The sequence below is a fragment of the Macaca fascicularis genome, chromosome 2 (genome assembly GCF_037993035.2).
Source record: "Macaca fascicularis isolate 582-1 chromosome 2, T2T-MFA8v1.1".
NCBI lineage: Eukaryota > Metazoa > Chordata > Mammalia > Primates > Cercopithecidae > Macaca > Macaca fascicularis.
This window is the reverse complement of record NC_088376.1, coordinates 92,462,376-92,477,242: the sequence shown is the minus strand read 5'-3', so window position 1 is coordinate 92,477,242 and position 14,867 is coordinate 92,462,376. Positions and strand designations below refer to the sequence as shown.

General features: G+C 34.3%; 1 protein-coding gene across 2 annotated transcripts in view; it reads left to right on the top strand.

The window, feature by feature from the left end:
* Positions 1-14,867, top strand: part of CCDC39 (coiled-coil domain 39 molecular ruler complex subunit) — a 63,957-nt gene that overhangs the window by 24,779 nt on the left and 24,311 nt on the right. Inside the window, exons 8-13 of one of the 2 annotated variants that reach the window (XM_005546462.5) lie at positions 3,161-3,352; positions 5,831-5,934; positions 6,572-6,704; positions 9,766-9,960; positions 10,886-11,050; positions 13,869-14,006. In XM_005546462.5, coding sequence (XP_005546519.4) covers positions 3,161-3,352; positions 5,831-5,934; positions 6,572-6,704; positions 9,766-9,960; positions 10,886-11,050; positions 13,869-14,006 — 927 coding nt within the window. Of the gene's footprint in view, positions 1-3,160; positions 3,353-5,830; positions 5,935-6,015; positions 6,192-6,571; positions 6,705-9,765; positions 9,961-10,885; positions 11,051-13,868; positions 14,007-14,867 lie in introns of those variants that run through there. The other variant, XM_074031440.1, reaches the window with a different exon arrangement.

Below are 14,867 nucleotides of genomic sequence, written 5' to 3'. Positions count from 1 at the left end.
TACAGGCTCCCACCCCCATGCCCAGCTAATTTTTTTTTTTTTTCCCAGTAGAGACAGGGTTTCATCATGTTGGCCAGGCTGGTCCTGAACTCCTGACCTCAGGCCATCCGCTTGCCTACCAAAGTGCTGGGATTTCAGGCGTGAGCCACCACACTCGGTCTGTTATTAATATTTCTTAACTTCTCATTGCTTTCAAACATTAAGCTGTCAACTTACAAGGAAGAAGCTGAAGCAAAATTAATGGAGCAGAGTTTCTTTGGGCCAAGCTTGAGGATTGCAGCCTGGGAGTATAGATTCAAGTTGCCCTGATATACACTCCAATTAGCAGTAGTTACAAGTAGATTTTTAAAGGGGGAAAAAAGAGGAAGTTCCTGATTTGTTTATCAAGAATTTACATTGAAATAACATCAGCTATTGATTGGCTATACATTGTTAAGCTGTGGGGTGTGGGTTATAGCATCTGCTGAGGCATTATTAGGTTAATTTACAGCTACTTGTGGCAATCGCAAGCTGTATCAAGAGATGAATACACAGCTCATAAAAGGGGTTGAGTGGGATGTTATTTCTGTCTGATTTTAACGCCTTTCTGGGCTTGATAATGTAAAATTCTCAGATAAAAATTCTTTTCTCAAGTCATGACTGCTTCCTCTCTGTAAGTCATGTGCCAATTATGGATCCACAATCAGTTTTCTCATACAACCCCATGGCTAAAGTAACTCAGTCAGCTGATTTGGCAGAATACACAACTAATAGCTCCCTAGTTACATTCACAGAGGTTCCTTTCTTACATGTTGACATCTCCTCACTGTGCTGTCAGGGACTAAGGAGGGTGCTAAGAGGTGGTTCCATTGGCAGCGGGATGCTTCTAAGTGTTTGACAACTGCTCTCTGAGAATAAAACAAAATAGAACACATTTTTTAAAAACCCCTGATATATAGGATTTCTGATTTCTATGGTTTTATTATTTTCATACTGTTACCAGAAAGGGGTCCTGATCCAGACCCTGAAAGAGTGTTCTTGGATCTCATGCAAGAAAAAAGTTGAGGCAAATCCACAGAGTAAAAGTGAAAGCAGGTTTATTAAGAAAGCAAAGGAATAAAGGAATGACTGTTCCATAGGCAAAGCAGCCCTGACGACTGGTGGTTGCCCATTTTTATGGTTATTTCTTGATTATATGCTAAATAAGGGGTAGATTATTCATGCCTCCCCCTTTTAGACCACAGAGGGTAACTCCCTGACATTGCTAGGGCATTTGAAAACTGCCATGGTGCTGGTGGGAGTTTCTTTTAGTAGGCTAATGTATCATAATTAGCATATAATAAGCAGTGAAGATGACCAGAGGTCACTCTGTTTGCCATCTTGGTCAGGGGGGGTTTTAGCTGGTTTCTTTACTGCAGTCTTTTTTATCAGCAAGTTCTTTATGACCTGTATCTTGAGCCAACCTCCTGTCTCATCCTGTGACTTAGATTGCCTGTCTAGGAATGCAGCCCTGTAGGTCACAGCCTTATTTTACGCTATTCCTCTTCAAGGAAGATGGAGTTGCTCTGGTTCAAATGCCTCTGACAGTAGCATATTTGAGGGTGGCATATTTTGTCTCCTAACTGAACTCTTTTGTTCCTCTTCCTGCAAAACAATTCATTCCTGCCTTCTCAGCATTTTCTTGTCAGGGGTCTGGTCATAAAATCCTGAAATTGTATTCTTAAAAGAAACCATGTGGAGAAATGGAAAAATATTTTTCTACTATGCTTTTATTATAGTGTAGAAGTTTTAAAATATTACTTAGTATTACCTATATGAAAAATTTATGATGAATAACACTATTAAGTATGATATTAAAGTAGAATTAAAGCATCTGATTAAGTGGTAGAAAAAATCATAAGGCAAGAAACTCTGGATTCATATTTTGAAATATTTAAACAGGAAGTTTTGACGTGTCTTTTGAGTGAATGACAGTAAATATTTAGAATGCTACTATTATGGAAAGCTAATTCTATAATCAAACAACTTAAAAATTGGATTAAACAACTTGAAAATTAAACAACTTTAAATTTTCCTTTTTAAAATATGTTATATCTCAGATGTGTAGCCATTTAATATGCTAATATGTATACATGCAGCATTCTAAAATCTACTGATTTCAGAACACATACCTCCTCCCCCAGTCTCCTGTGATTAGTTGTTTGGAAGGACCTCATTTTGGAATACATGCAAGTAATATATATTAGGGTAATTTTTTTCTAATTCATCCAACTTATTGCCATCAGCATCACTTGTAAACACAACATCTAATCTTTTTATTTCCCAGTTTTGAAATCTTTTTGTTTTACATTACTTAAAAGGTAATCTTTAACATGATATTTGAATTTTTTCACAGTTTGGCCCTAACCCCTACTTTTCCAGCTTTATACCTTTCATCTGGACCCCAACCCTTCTTAATATATTCCCTTTGCACCCTTGCCTTCCCACCCTACACTTTAACTACGTTAGAGTATTTATGCAACCCCATTCATGTTTGTAAGCCTGATTCAAATGATGCCTCTTGGGCACGTCTTTTTTCTTCTTCTACTTTTTCTTTTTCTTTTCCTTTTCTTCCCTATCCTGGAAAGCCAGGAAAGTGTAATGTCATCTAATGACTCCTCTTGGAAATAATTCATCATGTCTTTGTTCCCATGGTACTTTGTCCACATTTCAGTTACAGTGCTTTGTGTATTCTATTTATTATTGTCTCTATGACCAGTGAAAGGCCTGAATGAAGACATTCCTATTGAAACCAGTAACTAAAATGCTATTTTCAAAACATGAAAAAAAAGTCTGTAAAATATTTGGGAAACTTCACTGAAACCCCGCTTTCCAGTTGAAAAATATTCAACACTGTTACATTTGTAGGTTTTACCTTTCATGTATAACTGTTTTCTCATCTCTTTAGCAAAATACCAGATATATGAAAGAAATAGAGACATTTAACAATATGAATTTATAGACATTAATATGTAGCATACTAATATTTTGTTTTTGTTAATATAAAAGTATTTAAAATGTTTTCTAAGAAGTTTTGGTAAAATAAGTACTAAATGTAATAATAGAAAAATAAAAACTAAATTCCTTTTAGTTTTGTCAGTTTAAACATATATTTAAGTAAATACATTTGTTGTAATCCTAGGAATTAGCAAGGATAAAGCAGGAAACAAGAGAAAAAGAAAATTTGGTTAAAGAAAAGATCAAGTTTTTGGAAAATGAGATTGGGAATAACACAGAATATGAGAAAAGAATTTCTGTGGCTGATCGTAAACTTTTAAAAAGTAGAACGGCATATCAAGACCATGAAACTAGTAGAATTCAGCTGAAGGGTGAGGTATGTCAACTAAAAAAGACTGGCTTGTATGTTCATGACAAATTACTATAAAATATAAAATAAGCATAAAGCTTTTCCTATGATGAAGAAACAGCTTCTAGTGTTTTGGGTTTTTTTTTTAATGTCTCTTTGTTTGTGGAACTTTTGGGATACTCTGATTAAGCCCCTAATTAAGCACCACGGGGTGCCATTCACATCACAGGTAAATGGTTTGCAAATATTTTCTTCCATTCTAGGCTGCCTTTTCATTTTACTGGTGGTTCCTTTTCCTTAAAGAAACTTTTTAGTTTGATGTAGTCCTGCATGTTTATTTTTGCTTTTGTTGCCTGTAATTTTGGTGTCAAATTCAAAAAATCATTACAGATACCAATGTCAAGCAGTTTTTCTCCTATGTTTTCTTTGAGAAGTTTTACAGTGTCAGGTCTTATAGTTAAGTCTTTAATCCATTTGGAATTAATTTTTGTATGTGGTACCAGAGAACAGCCCAATTTCTTTCTCTCTTTTTTTTTTTTTTTGCGTGTGGCTATCCAGTTTTCTTAACGCCATTGATTGAAGGGACTATCCTTTCCCCATTGTGTATTCTTGACACCTTTGCTGGAAATTAGTTGATCATATATGCATGAGTTTATTTCCGGGTTCTCTATTCTGTTCCATTTTTCTATGTGTCTGGTTTTTTTTGCCAGTACAGTCAGCCTTCCTTATCCATGGATTCTGCATGTGCAGATTCAACCAACAATTGATGAAAAATATTCAGAAAAGAAACCCAGTAAAAATAATAATATAACAATACTTTAAAAGATATAAATTTTAAAAATATGAAAAGTGTTTACATAGCATTTACATTGTATTAGGTGTTATAAATAATCAAGAAATTATTTAAAGTATACAGGAGGATGTGCATAGGTTATATGCAAATACATGTCGTTTTATATAAGTGACCTCCACATCTGGTAGATTTTGGTATCTGTGAGGGATCCTGGAACCAATCTCCTGTAGATGCCAATGGATGACTGCATCATTTTGTTTTGATTAGTTTGGCTTTGTAATACAATTTTAAATAAAAAAGTATGTTGCCTCCAGCTTTGTTCTTTCTGCTTAAGATTACTTGAGCTATTTGGGATCTTTTATGGTTCCATATGAATTTTAGAATTCTTTTTCTATTTCAGTGAAGAATGACATTGGAATTTTGATATTGTATTGAATCTGTCAACCTAAATAACAGAGAGAGGCCCTCTAAAAATATTGAGCTTAATTAGGAATAAGCAGGGCATTTGAAAATCCAGTATATACAGGCTATGACAGATTATAGGCATATCTAGGGAGATAAAGGAAGGCAAAAGTTTTTAAAGGTAAAATGAGTAAGTTTACCTAAGTTTTTTAAAAATAATAACCCTTGGCTATAGGAATCAATAAGGGTAGTGTCAGTCCAAGGTTGATCAGTCAGTTACTGGGCAGGTGTCTTGGTAGAAGGGTTTTTGTGCAACGTTGCAGTGGTCTTTATGCAAGCCTGTGGTTCTGGCAGTGTCTCTTGGGATAGCTCTTGTTATTGGGCAAATATGTGTGAGAACTCTGTCTTCATGGCCTTCCCTAGCTCAATTTTGTCAGGGTTTGACACAAGTGATTCCATTTTGATTTTGACAACTTTCACAAATCTGTAGATCGCTTTGAATAGTATGAACATTTTAACAGTATTAATTCTTCCAACCCATGAACACAGGATATCTTTATGTCCTCTACAATTTCTTTCATCAATGTTTTATAGTTTTTAGTGTACAGATCTTTTTCTTCCTTTGTTAAATTTATTCCTAAATATTTTATTCTTTTTGATGCCATTGTAAATGGGATTGTTTTCTTGATTTCTTTTTTTGGATTGCTTGTTGTAAGTGTATAGAATACAACTGGTTTTGTATATTGATCTTGTATCCAGAAACCTTGCTGAATGTGTCTGTTCTGAGAGTATTTGGTGGAGAGTTTAGGGTTTTTGCAAAGGTCCTTAATGAAAAAGAAAATTTGTATCTTGGATTTTCTGTTTTCATAATTTCGATTAATAGTAAAATGCAGTTTACTGTTGATTAACAGTAAAATGTAGTTATTAGGAGTCTGATGTATTAGAATCTTTTGAGATTTTTCAAATCCAATTAAACTTATAATTCTTATGAGCACATATATATTAGCTTATCTTGACTTTGGGGATGTGCTCTTTCTGAGCAGGTCTTGTGATATTAGACATTTCTGCATTTACTTTCAACACATATATGTTCTCTATAATTTTCTAGGATTATACAACAAAGCCGGTTACAATTTGGTATCAGATCAGTATGGAAATCTGTTTATATATTAAATATAAGAAAATGGCTACTATTTTTGTGGGTGTGATGTAGGTTAAAACTTAAAGTAGGCAGAATAAAACTCAGAAATGAAATTAAGTTATAAGATACAGAGTAAATATATAATTTCTGTCTGTTAACTAATAAATAGCTGGATTCTTTAAAAGCCACTGTGAATAGAACTTCCAGTGATTTAGAAGCTCTGAGGAAAAATATTTCCAAGATAAAGAAGGACATTCATGAAGAAACAGCAAGGTAAGCAAAAAGCTATTTAAATATGCTTATGATTAATTCTACTATATCTAGAAAATTATTAAATATTTAAGACTACTTGTTGGTTAAATAACTGCAAGATTTTAGCTACTACTTTTTTTTTTTTTTTTTTTTGAGATGGAATCTCACCCTGTTGCCCAGGCTGGAGTACAGTGGTGCGATCTCAGCTCACTGCAAGCTCCGCCTCCCAGGTTCATGCCATTCTCCTGCCTCAACCTCCCGAGTAGCTGGGACTACAGGTGACTGCCAACACACCCAATTAATTTTTAATTTTTTGTAGTTTTTGTAGAGATAGGGTTTCACCATGTTAGCCAGGATGGTCTCGATCTCCTGACCTCATGATCCGCCCACCTTGGCCTCCCAAAGTGCTGGGATTAGAGGCGTGAGCCACCGTACCTGGCTAGCTACTACATTATTAAACCTAAAAAAATTTTACTCGTATTTTCATCACAAAGACTCAGTAGCCATATTTTTATGGTCTATTAAATATGTAGTGGTAATAAAAAGGTTTACAGCAAAAAACCCCTTCAAGTTGTACAAATAAATATTAGGATAAACTATTATTTGTTTGTATTAAATGCTTTTTAGGCACGTTTTCTATCTTGTGATAAACCTTCAGGTTACAAAAAACTAAAAATCATAATGAGAAAATACAAACAAAATTAAAGGAGATAACTGAGAAAACCATGTCTGTAGAAGAGAAAGCTACTAATTTGGAAGATATGCTAAAGGAGGAGGAAAAAGATGTGAAGGTAAAGTTTAGTTTTAATTTTTTTAAAATCATAGAAAATTTAGCAACAGTAAATTAATTAGACTCAGGATCGGAGGATGAGGAGGTCTTGTAAGAAGCTCTGCTTTTTGGTATGATCACATTTATAATCTGGTTTTGGACTTTTGATGCATTGCTTCTGAAGTTATTCTCAGTCTCCTCTCTTCTTTTCTTCTTCTTCTTCTTCTTTTTTTTTTTTGAGATGAAGTCTCGCTCTTGTCGCCCAGGCTAAAGTGCAATGGCAAAATCTCAGCTCACTGCAACCTACACCTCCCAAGTTCAAGAGATTCTCCTGCCTCAGCCTCCCGAGTAGTTGGGATTACAGGTGCCTGCAACCATGCCCGGTTAATTTTTGTATTTTTAGTAGAGATGGGGTTTCACCATGTTGGCCAGGCTGGTCTTGATCTGCCTGCCTCGGCCTCCCAAAGTGCTGGGATTACAGGTGTGAGCCACTGCACCCGGCCAGCCTCCTCTCTTCTTAAACTACTAATTTTGATGTCTTTGTATTTATTTAGTTTTTATTTTATTTTATTATTATTTTTTTGAGACTGAGTCTCACTCTGTCCCCCAGACTGGAGTGCAGTGACATGATCTTAGCTCACTACAACCTCCGCCTCACAGGTTCAAGCGATTCTGCTGCCTCAGCCTCCTGAGTAGCTGGCATTACAGGCACGTGCCACCACACCTGGCTAATTTTTGTATTTTTAGTAGAGATGGGGTTTCACCATGTTGGCCAGGCTGGTCTCAAGCTCCTGACCTCAAGTGATCTACCCTCCTCTACCTCCCAAAGTGCTGGGATTACAGACATGAGCCACCATGCCTGGCTTGGTGTCTTTTTAAAAAAGTAGCTCCCCCACTGTGCCCTGGATTCCATTCCTTCCCAAAGCCTACTGTATCTGTGTCCCTGCCATCATCCATATATCTATTAGTCTATTGCATATAAATAGCTTGAAAAGTGGCTTTGTTTTACAACTGATTTCTACATGATTATCACTGTTTTTTTTGTAATCAAATTCCCATCATCATCTACATTTCTGATTTGTACTTCTTTGTCATCTACTATCTCTTTAACACCTTAAAATCTGGCAAATTTTCTTGGTAAATGGCCTTTGAAATGTTATCACTTTGCTAACTCTACTGGCACCCTCTTCTACCTCAGTCTTTTTGGCATGTTGATGGCATTAAAGCCAATTTTCGAGGAACTGGAAAAGGCTGGTGCACCATTTCCTCTTTGAAAACTTCAAAGTGAACTATAAGTGTGAACTTTAAGTGTGACCTGATACTACTTCTTGCTTTTACGCATTTCGGGGGGTTGAAAAACAGGTAGTTGAAGATGGTGGCAAAATCTCCCAATATGAGGCTTATATCTCATCTGGCTCCGCTTATATTTGGATGGGATCCAACTTCCTCAGTGTGCTGTAAAATTTCTAAGTAATAAAATCATGCTGCAGTCTTGACATGAATGGTATTCAAATTACACATTATTTTTTAAAAGTTTTGGTGTTTTTTTCCTAAGAGCATGATTCCCTGTAACAGATGATATGTATTAGTAGTTATCAGAAACTTGTAAACATTGTGAAATTTATATGAAATAGACCTTTTCATCACAGAGAATTGAAAACTTCACACATTTTTGAAGAACTAGCTAAATTAGAAAAATTAATATTAGTAGCAGGGTGTACTGATTGTTTTTTCAGCAGGGCTGTGTTCATAGTTTTGGGGTTTTCTTCATTGCTGTTGGTTTTTGTTTGTTTGAAAAAATCCCAACCCTATCTTTTTTGGAGATATACTGTGTTATTCACTACTAAGCATTGACTTTAAAATTTTGCCAGGCAATCTTTGAGAAGATCTTAAATCCATTGAAAATTGTCTATTATATGTAAAATAATGCATTGAATATCAGATTATATTTCTTGTTTATGCGAATATTTAAATGTACCAGTCACAGACTTGTTTTCTGTCATATTCCGGTTTGTTGGTTGCTAAAGGAAAATATGCTTATTTGGGTATAAGATCACAGAGGCAAATTATTTCAGCATTTAAGAATGATAATTTTCAATTGATCATGGCATGGTAGATCAATTTAAAGCCTAGAACACATTGGTCGTGAGGCTTCCAGGACAAGACAGGTTTGCTTCCTGAGAGAGGAGCAGTGGGATGGGGGACTCATTTCTATTTCCTAGAGCTGCACATGGTAGAGAGGCCAACTGGAGGCAAAGAGTGAGTGACAGGTAGCTCCTGTAGTGTGCTGGGGCCAGCTCCTACCAGCTTACAAGAGCCAATAGTTAAATTTTTAGAAATTTTCCTAAATACACCTATGATTAAAAATGAAAATATATAAAATCACAGTTAAATAAATGGCATTTACAAAAAAAGTAATACATACTCAGCACTCATTACTTCCAAATATTTTATTATTCTGTGCTCTTAAGGTTACTTATGTCTGTTTTATCTGTATGTTGGAAATAGCACAAAATGGTCTGCTTCTGTGAATTTCTTCCCAACTCTGCCTTTAGTGGAATCATGTTAGTAGCATAAAATTGGCCATAGTGGGAGTATTTATACCATGGAAATCAGATTCTCCCCCTAGCCTCTCATCTCCTGGAGAGATGATGATTAAACATTTACCTGCTTACCACTGGATAGTGCCTGAAAGGTGGGAGATTGAATGACGTGATTTCTTCTCCATAGCACCCTCAAGACTTTAGTAAACTCTGTGAATGTACAGGCTGTATGTTTCCAGTGGACTTTATTTTTTGAGGAAATCAGTGGAATGGCCAACTGCTAGGCTAGGGGAGCATGGGATGAAATTAAGATGACAGGTCAAGGTGTATGACACAGGTATAAAAACTACCCTAGTCTACTACAATAGAGTAGACCATAAGAAATGTTAGGGACTTGTTAAAATTGTGGGAAGAGCTTTATCTTCTAAGGGGCTAAAATGGTGGAGGGTTCAAATTTATTTGAGTTTCTAAGTTATTATGTTCATATGAAATACAACATTTCAGTATATTTAATTTCATTAATCACTTCCTTATTATCAGGATGTAGATGTTCAACTGAACCTCATAAAAAATGTGCTGTTTAAGAAAGCTCAGGAGTTACAGACTGAGACAATGAAAGAAAAAGCGGTTTTATCAGAAATTGAAGGAACTCGTTCCTCTCTGAAACATCTCAACCATCAGTTACAAAAACTGGATTTTGAAACCTTGAAGCAGCAAGAAATTATGTACAGTCAGGTAGATATTATTTTATGAATATCTTCCATATTGATTTATTACAGTTGCGATGGTCAAGATACACCATGTTCTAATAAAACAAAGAATTCTAAGTACTCTTGTGGAGGACAGACAGATGCTGAAGGTGAGACATCATGTTAGTTCAGTAGTAGGGTGAGGGAGCCTTAAAAGTTATTTTTTTCCTCTCAGTCTGAAATAAACAGGCAAGAGGAGAGAGAACTCTAGTTAGAGTGAGAACGTTGTTTTAAAGGAACCTGAGACATTTGCATCCAGAGTAAAACAAAAGAAGGCCTGAGATATCTGAAACTGAGAAAAAGTGTATGTTGATTCTTAGTTATGCACCACCACCCTCACTCCCATGCTAATAGAGTAAAAGCATTTTTTTCAGTTTTTCCTTATTTTGTTCTATTTATATATTTGTGTTAATGTCTTACTATTCTCCATCCCTACATCTTAATTTTCTCATCTAATACATATTCTTAGTTTTTAAAAATTACAGATGTTAAAATATAATATTAAGAATAATTAATTAGATGTTATTTGAACTTTTCATGGCTAACAATTAGTGACTACCTGTTTTGTATCCCTTAGATAATGTGCCCTCAGGAATCCCAATTCATGTAAATCCAGTGAATTTACTGAGACTCCATCATGGTAGTATGATAAACGTCCCCCAACTTTGTCATATTTTCAGAAGATTATTTCTGTGTCTATCATGGACCTTGATTGTTGAGATACAGTTTATTTTTGTTCCTCTTAGAGTGAAAAGGATTTTATCCTGAATTACTGAAAAACTAAAGTGACTTTATTACATGATAATGCCCAGTCCAAACTCATAAGAAAGTATTCACTTTGTTTTTACACTTATAGAAATGCTTTTGTTTGCTTCTTTGTAATAACTTTTTTTTTTTTTTAACTGTAACAGGATTTTCACATTCAACAAGTGGAACGGAGAATGTCACGGTTAAAGGGAGAAATTAATTCAGAAGAAAAACAAGCCCTTGAAGCAAAAATTGTTGAACTTAAGAAGTCTTTGGAAGAGAAAAAATCTACATGTGGCCTTTTGGAAACACAGATCAAGAAGCTTCATGTAACTTAGCCAAAATACATTTTATGTTTCAAATATCCTAGTCATTCTGTTTTAAGACTTGTTCCTAAGACTACTTTGAATAGGGTGATTGCCAGTCTACACACATATATAACAAATGTATGAACAATGTTCTTATTTTTGTACTACTAGTGTGTAATGTTACCATTGATGATGCATTTAGTATATGCTAAATATTGTATGACATGCCTCTAGTATTTTATTTCATATAATTCTTACAAATGTGAGGAAGATACTATTATCTGTTTTATAGAGTAAGTAATTTGTCCAGGTTATACAGCTAGTACACAGAGAACGATGATTTGACCCCTCCTGCATTTGACTTCTAAATACTCTTATTTAAGAGTACACTGTTTAGAACATTGATAAGTTCTAGTTTTCTATTTTATAACTGCCATAAGAAATAACTTGATTGCCCTTTGTCTTTAAAACACCATCTAAAAAGAAACTGCTCTTTAATGAGTCAGCAGTTGTTATTCAAATCTTTACTTAGTTATAATATTTGAAATGATTGGATTCTGTTAATAAAGAAAGAATGTCTTCATCTTTAGGAATTTTATTATGTTTATTGTAATATAAAAACTGTGTTAAAGTTTGACTAGAGAGTAAAAGTGAGAAACTGAGCATGGACCTGAATGGGGTGAGAACTTAGCAGGGTCTAAATGTTATTTACCACTGGAAAGACTATTGATGTATCCTCTGGTGGTTATAAAAAGAATTGCCCTATCCTTGAGGGCTGCAAAAGGTGGAGAGGTATTACTTATTTTTTTCTCTTATTTTAAGAAGACAAAATTTTGGTTTGGAGTAGTTTGTAGTCTGAGGAAATATTTTAAAACGGTTATCTTTGCTTAGTGGGGAAAAACACTGGTTTTTGGATCAGATAGAACTAGTTTTAAATTTCAAGGCTATACCACTACTACTATTTTAACTTTTCTGAGCTCTAGTTTACTCGTCTATTAAATGGGGGAAAATTATTATTTTAGGACATTTGGGAGAACTAGAAGCAATTTATATCTTAGCACAATACTTTAGTAGGTACTCAGTATGTGGTATTGTTTTGATTATTTAGAATATGAGAATATTAATGCTATACAATGTTAGAGGTATGACTTTGTTCCTTGCCCCGGGCCTGGAGTGTGTCTGTTTTGCTGTGTGGGGATGGTTATAGTTCTTCCCCCTTTGAACTACTCTGACTGCTCCCTCTATCATACCACTGTCAAGTGCTTATATCTATTCCAACTCTGGTTTTAACAGAGAGATACGTAAATTAATAGAAATGTAAGTGAATTAATAAATTATATTAAAGCTAGTTAGCCTTTGGTCATTATGAAGAGCTGCTCTTTTCAATAGTAGCAACAGATTGTAAAGTCATCCTGTATGCCCTCTCACATGCCACTCCATCTAATTTTACATACAGAAACTAATTTCTTCAAGTTGAAAATCACATTGTTTTAACTCTTTTTCTCAAATTTAATTTCATAAAATCACATTTTTATGCAACAAATTTCCTTCTTACTATCTTGCTGAAATCTTAGGTCCCAATACTTCAGAGAAATACAGGCAATTAAAAAGACAGGAGAGGAGGAACTGATGGAGGGAGGAAGAGAGAGAAAGAGATCTTGGAACTGGAAAGTTCAGATTCAGGAAACAAGGGAATAAGAGCATAAACCTTATTCTGGGTTCTGGGTGGAAAGAGAGATATAAATAGGTATAAAACTAGAAAACTGGTATCTGCGTATGTATGATCTATTTATGCATATGATGGAATTGGATCTAACCAAACATTTTTCTCTTTAGCAATATGCAGTTTTGTATGTAATTTAATAATAGCTGACATTTACAGGGAAGTTCTATGTGTCAAGCACTGTTATACACACGCTTTGACAGTAACATCTTTAATCTTCACAATAATGCAGGAAGGTAGGAACTGTCCTCATCTCCATTTTAGAGATGAGGAAACTGAGGAAGAGTACATCATACTAGGGTCAGATGGCTAGTATGTGATTAAGGCCATCTGATTCTAAGAGCTGGTACTCTTAAACAGCACCCTATGCTTTCTCAGACTGTTGATGTCCTTACTATCTGGGACTTGCATAGAATCAAACAATGAACTCCAGTATGGGAGTGGTGAACCATGTAATGAGCCAGTGTATGCTCCCATCTCCTCATAAATGGCAGTCCCCTAACACAGTCAGCCCTCTGTATCCACAAGCTCCACATCTGCAGATTCATCCAACTGCAGACTGAAAATACTAAAAAAAAAATGGGTGATTTGCGTCTGTACTGAAAATGTACAGACCTTTTTCTTGTCATTATTCCCTAAATGATACAGTATAACAACTATTTATATAACATTTACATTTTATTACATAAGTAATATAAAGATAATTTAAATTATACAGGAGGATGCGTGTAGATAACATGCAAACACTGCTATTTTATATAAGGGACTTGAACATCCATACCTTTTGGTGGTGGTAGTGCTGTTGTCCTGCAACCAATCCCCAGAGAATACTGAGGGATGACTGTGATTCATTAGGTTGAACTGGAAGTATATATTTCCTAGAATTACTGAACTCATACTAAATCCAAAACATCAATTGATAAAAACGAAAATGTTTCTATGTGACTATCCATGTATATTATATTAGAGACATAGCAGGAAGAGAGATAATAAAACATAGGATTATTATAAATATCTGAGTATATAATTTATGTAAGATACATATGATACAGTATGTATTTAATACTTTTGTTAATATTTTAAACATACATTTATATATCTTTTTTCTTTTTGCAGAATGATCTTTATTTTATCAAGAAGTCATATAGTAAAAACAGTGAAGAAAAACAGTGTCTTATGACCAAAATAAATGAACTAAACCTTTTCATTGACAGATCAGAGAAAGAACTTGATAAAGCCAAAGCTTTTAAGCAGGTGCAGTAAAATTGTATGCATATATAGTATTGAAAACCATGTTTCCATGTTAATCATAGACAAATGAAAAAATATAGCAAATTATGAAAAAGAAAATGTCACTATAATCATTATACCCAATATAAACAGTGTTAAAGTCTGTTATTTCCCTCCAGTCTTTTAAGAAATTTGGCTTTTTATGTTGTATTTAAAAAACTTCTATATATCATATGTATCCTAAAACATTATTCAAAAACATATTTGAAGGCTTTCTATAAGTCCATTGCATGAAGTTACCATAGTATATTTAACCATCCCCTATTTTTTAGATTTTTGTTTCTTTCCAATGCTTGGCTATTGTAATAGTATTACATGTATAATGCAGTTGTTCAATTAGTTGTTCATTGTATAGTTCTATTCAGTTAGTTCCTTTGGATAAATTCCTAGCTATATAATTATGGTTCAGAAAGAAATGAATATTTTTAGTGTCTCAAAACTATTTTTAAGCCCAATTCTCTACTAGAGGGTAGCTACCATTAATACTCCTATCAGTAGTGTGTAAGCATTCTATTTTATTCACTACCACTGAGGCTGGATGTCCTAATTTAGAAAATTGTTGCCAATTTGATAGTCAAACATGGTATCTCTTTGTTTTAGTCTGCATTTTTAAAATTGGTGGTTTAAAAATATTTTAATGATAAATTTTCAAACATTTATGTTTAAATAAAAATGTTTAAAACACTTTTCTCTGTTATGTCATGTTCCATATTTTTTTTCTTTGGAGCTCTAGTTTGTATTCTTGGCCCATTTTTCCACTGGGAGGTTTACATATGTAAATTATAAAAATTTGTCATATGTAAAAATATTATCTCTGTCATAAAT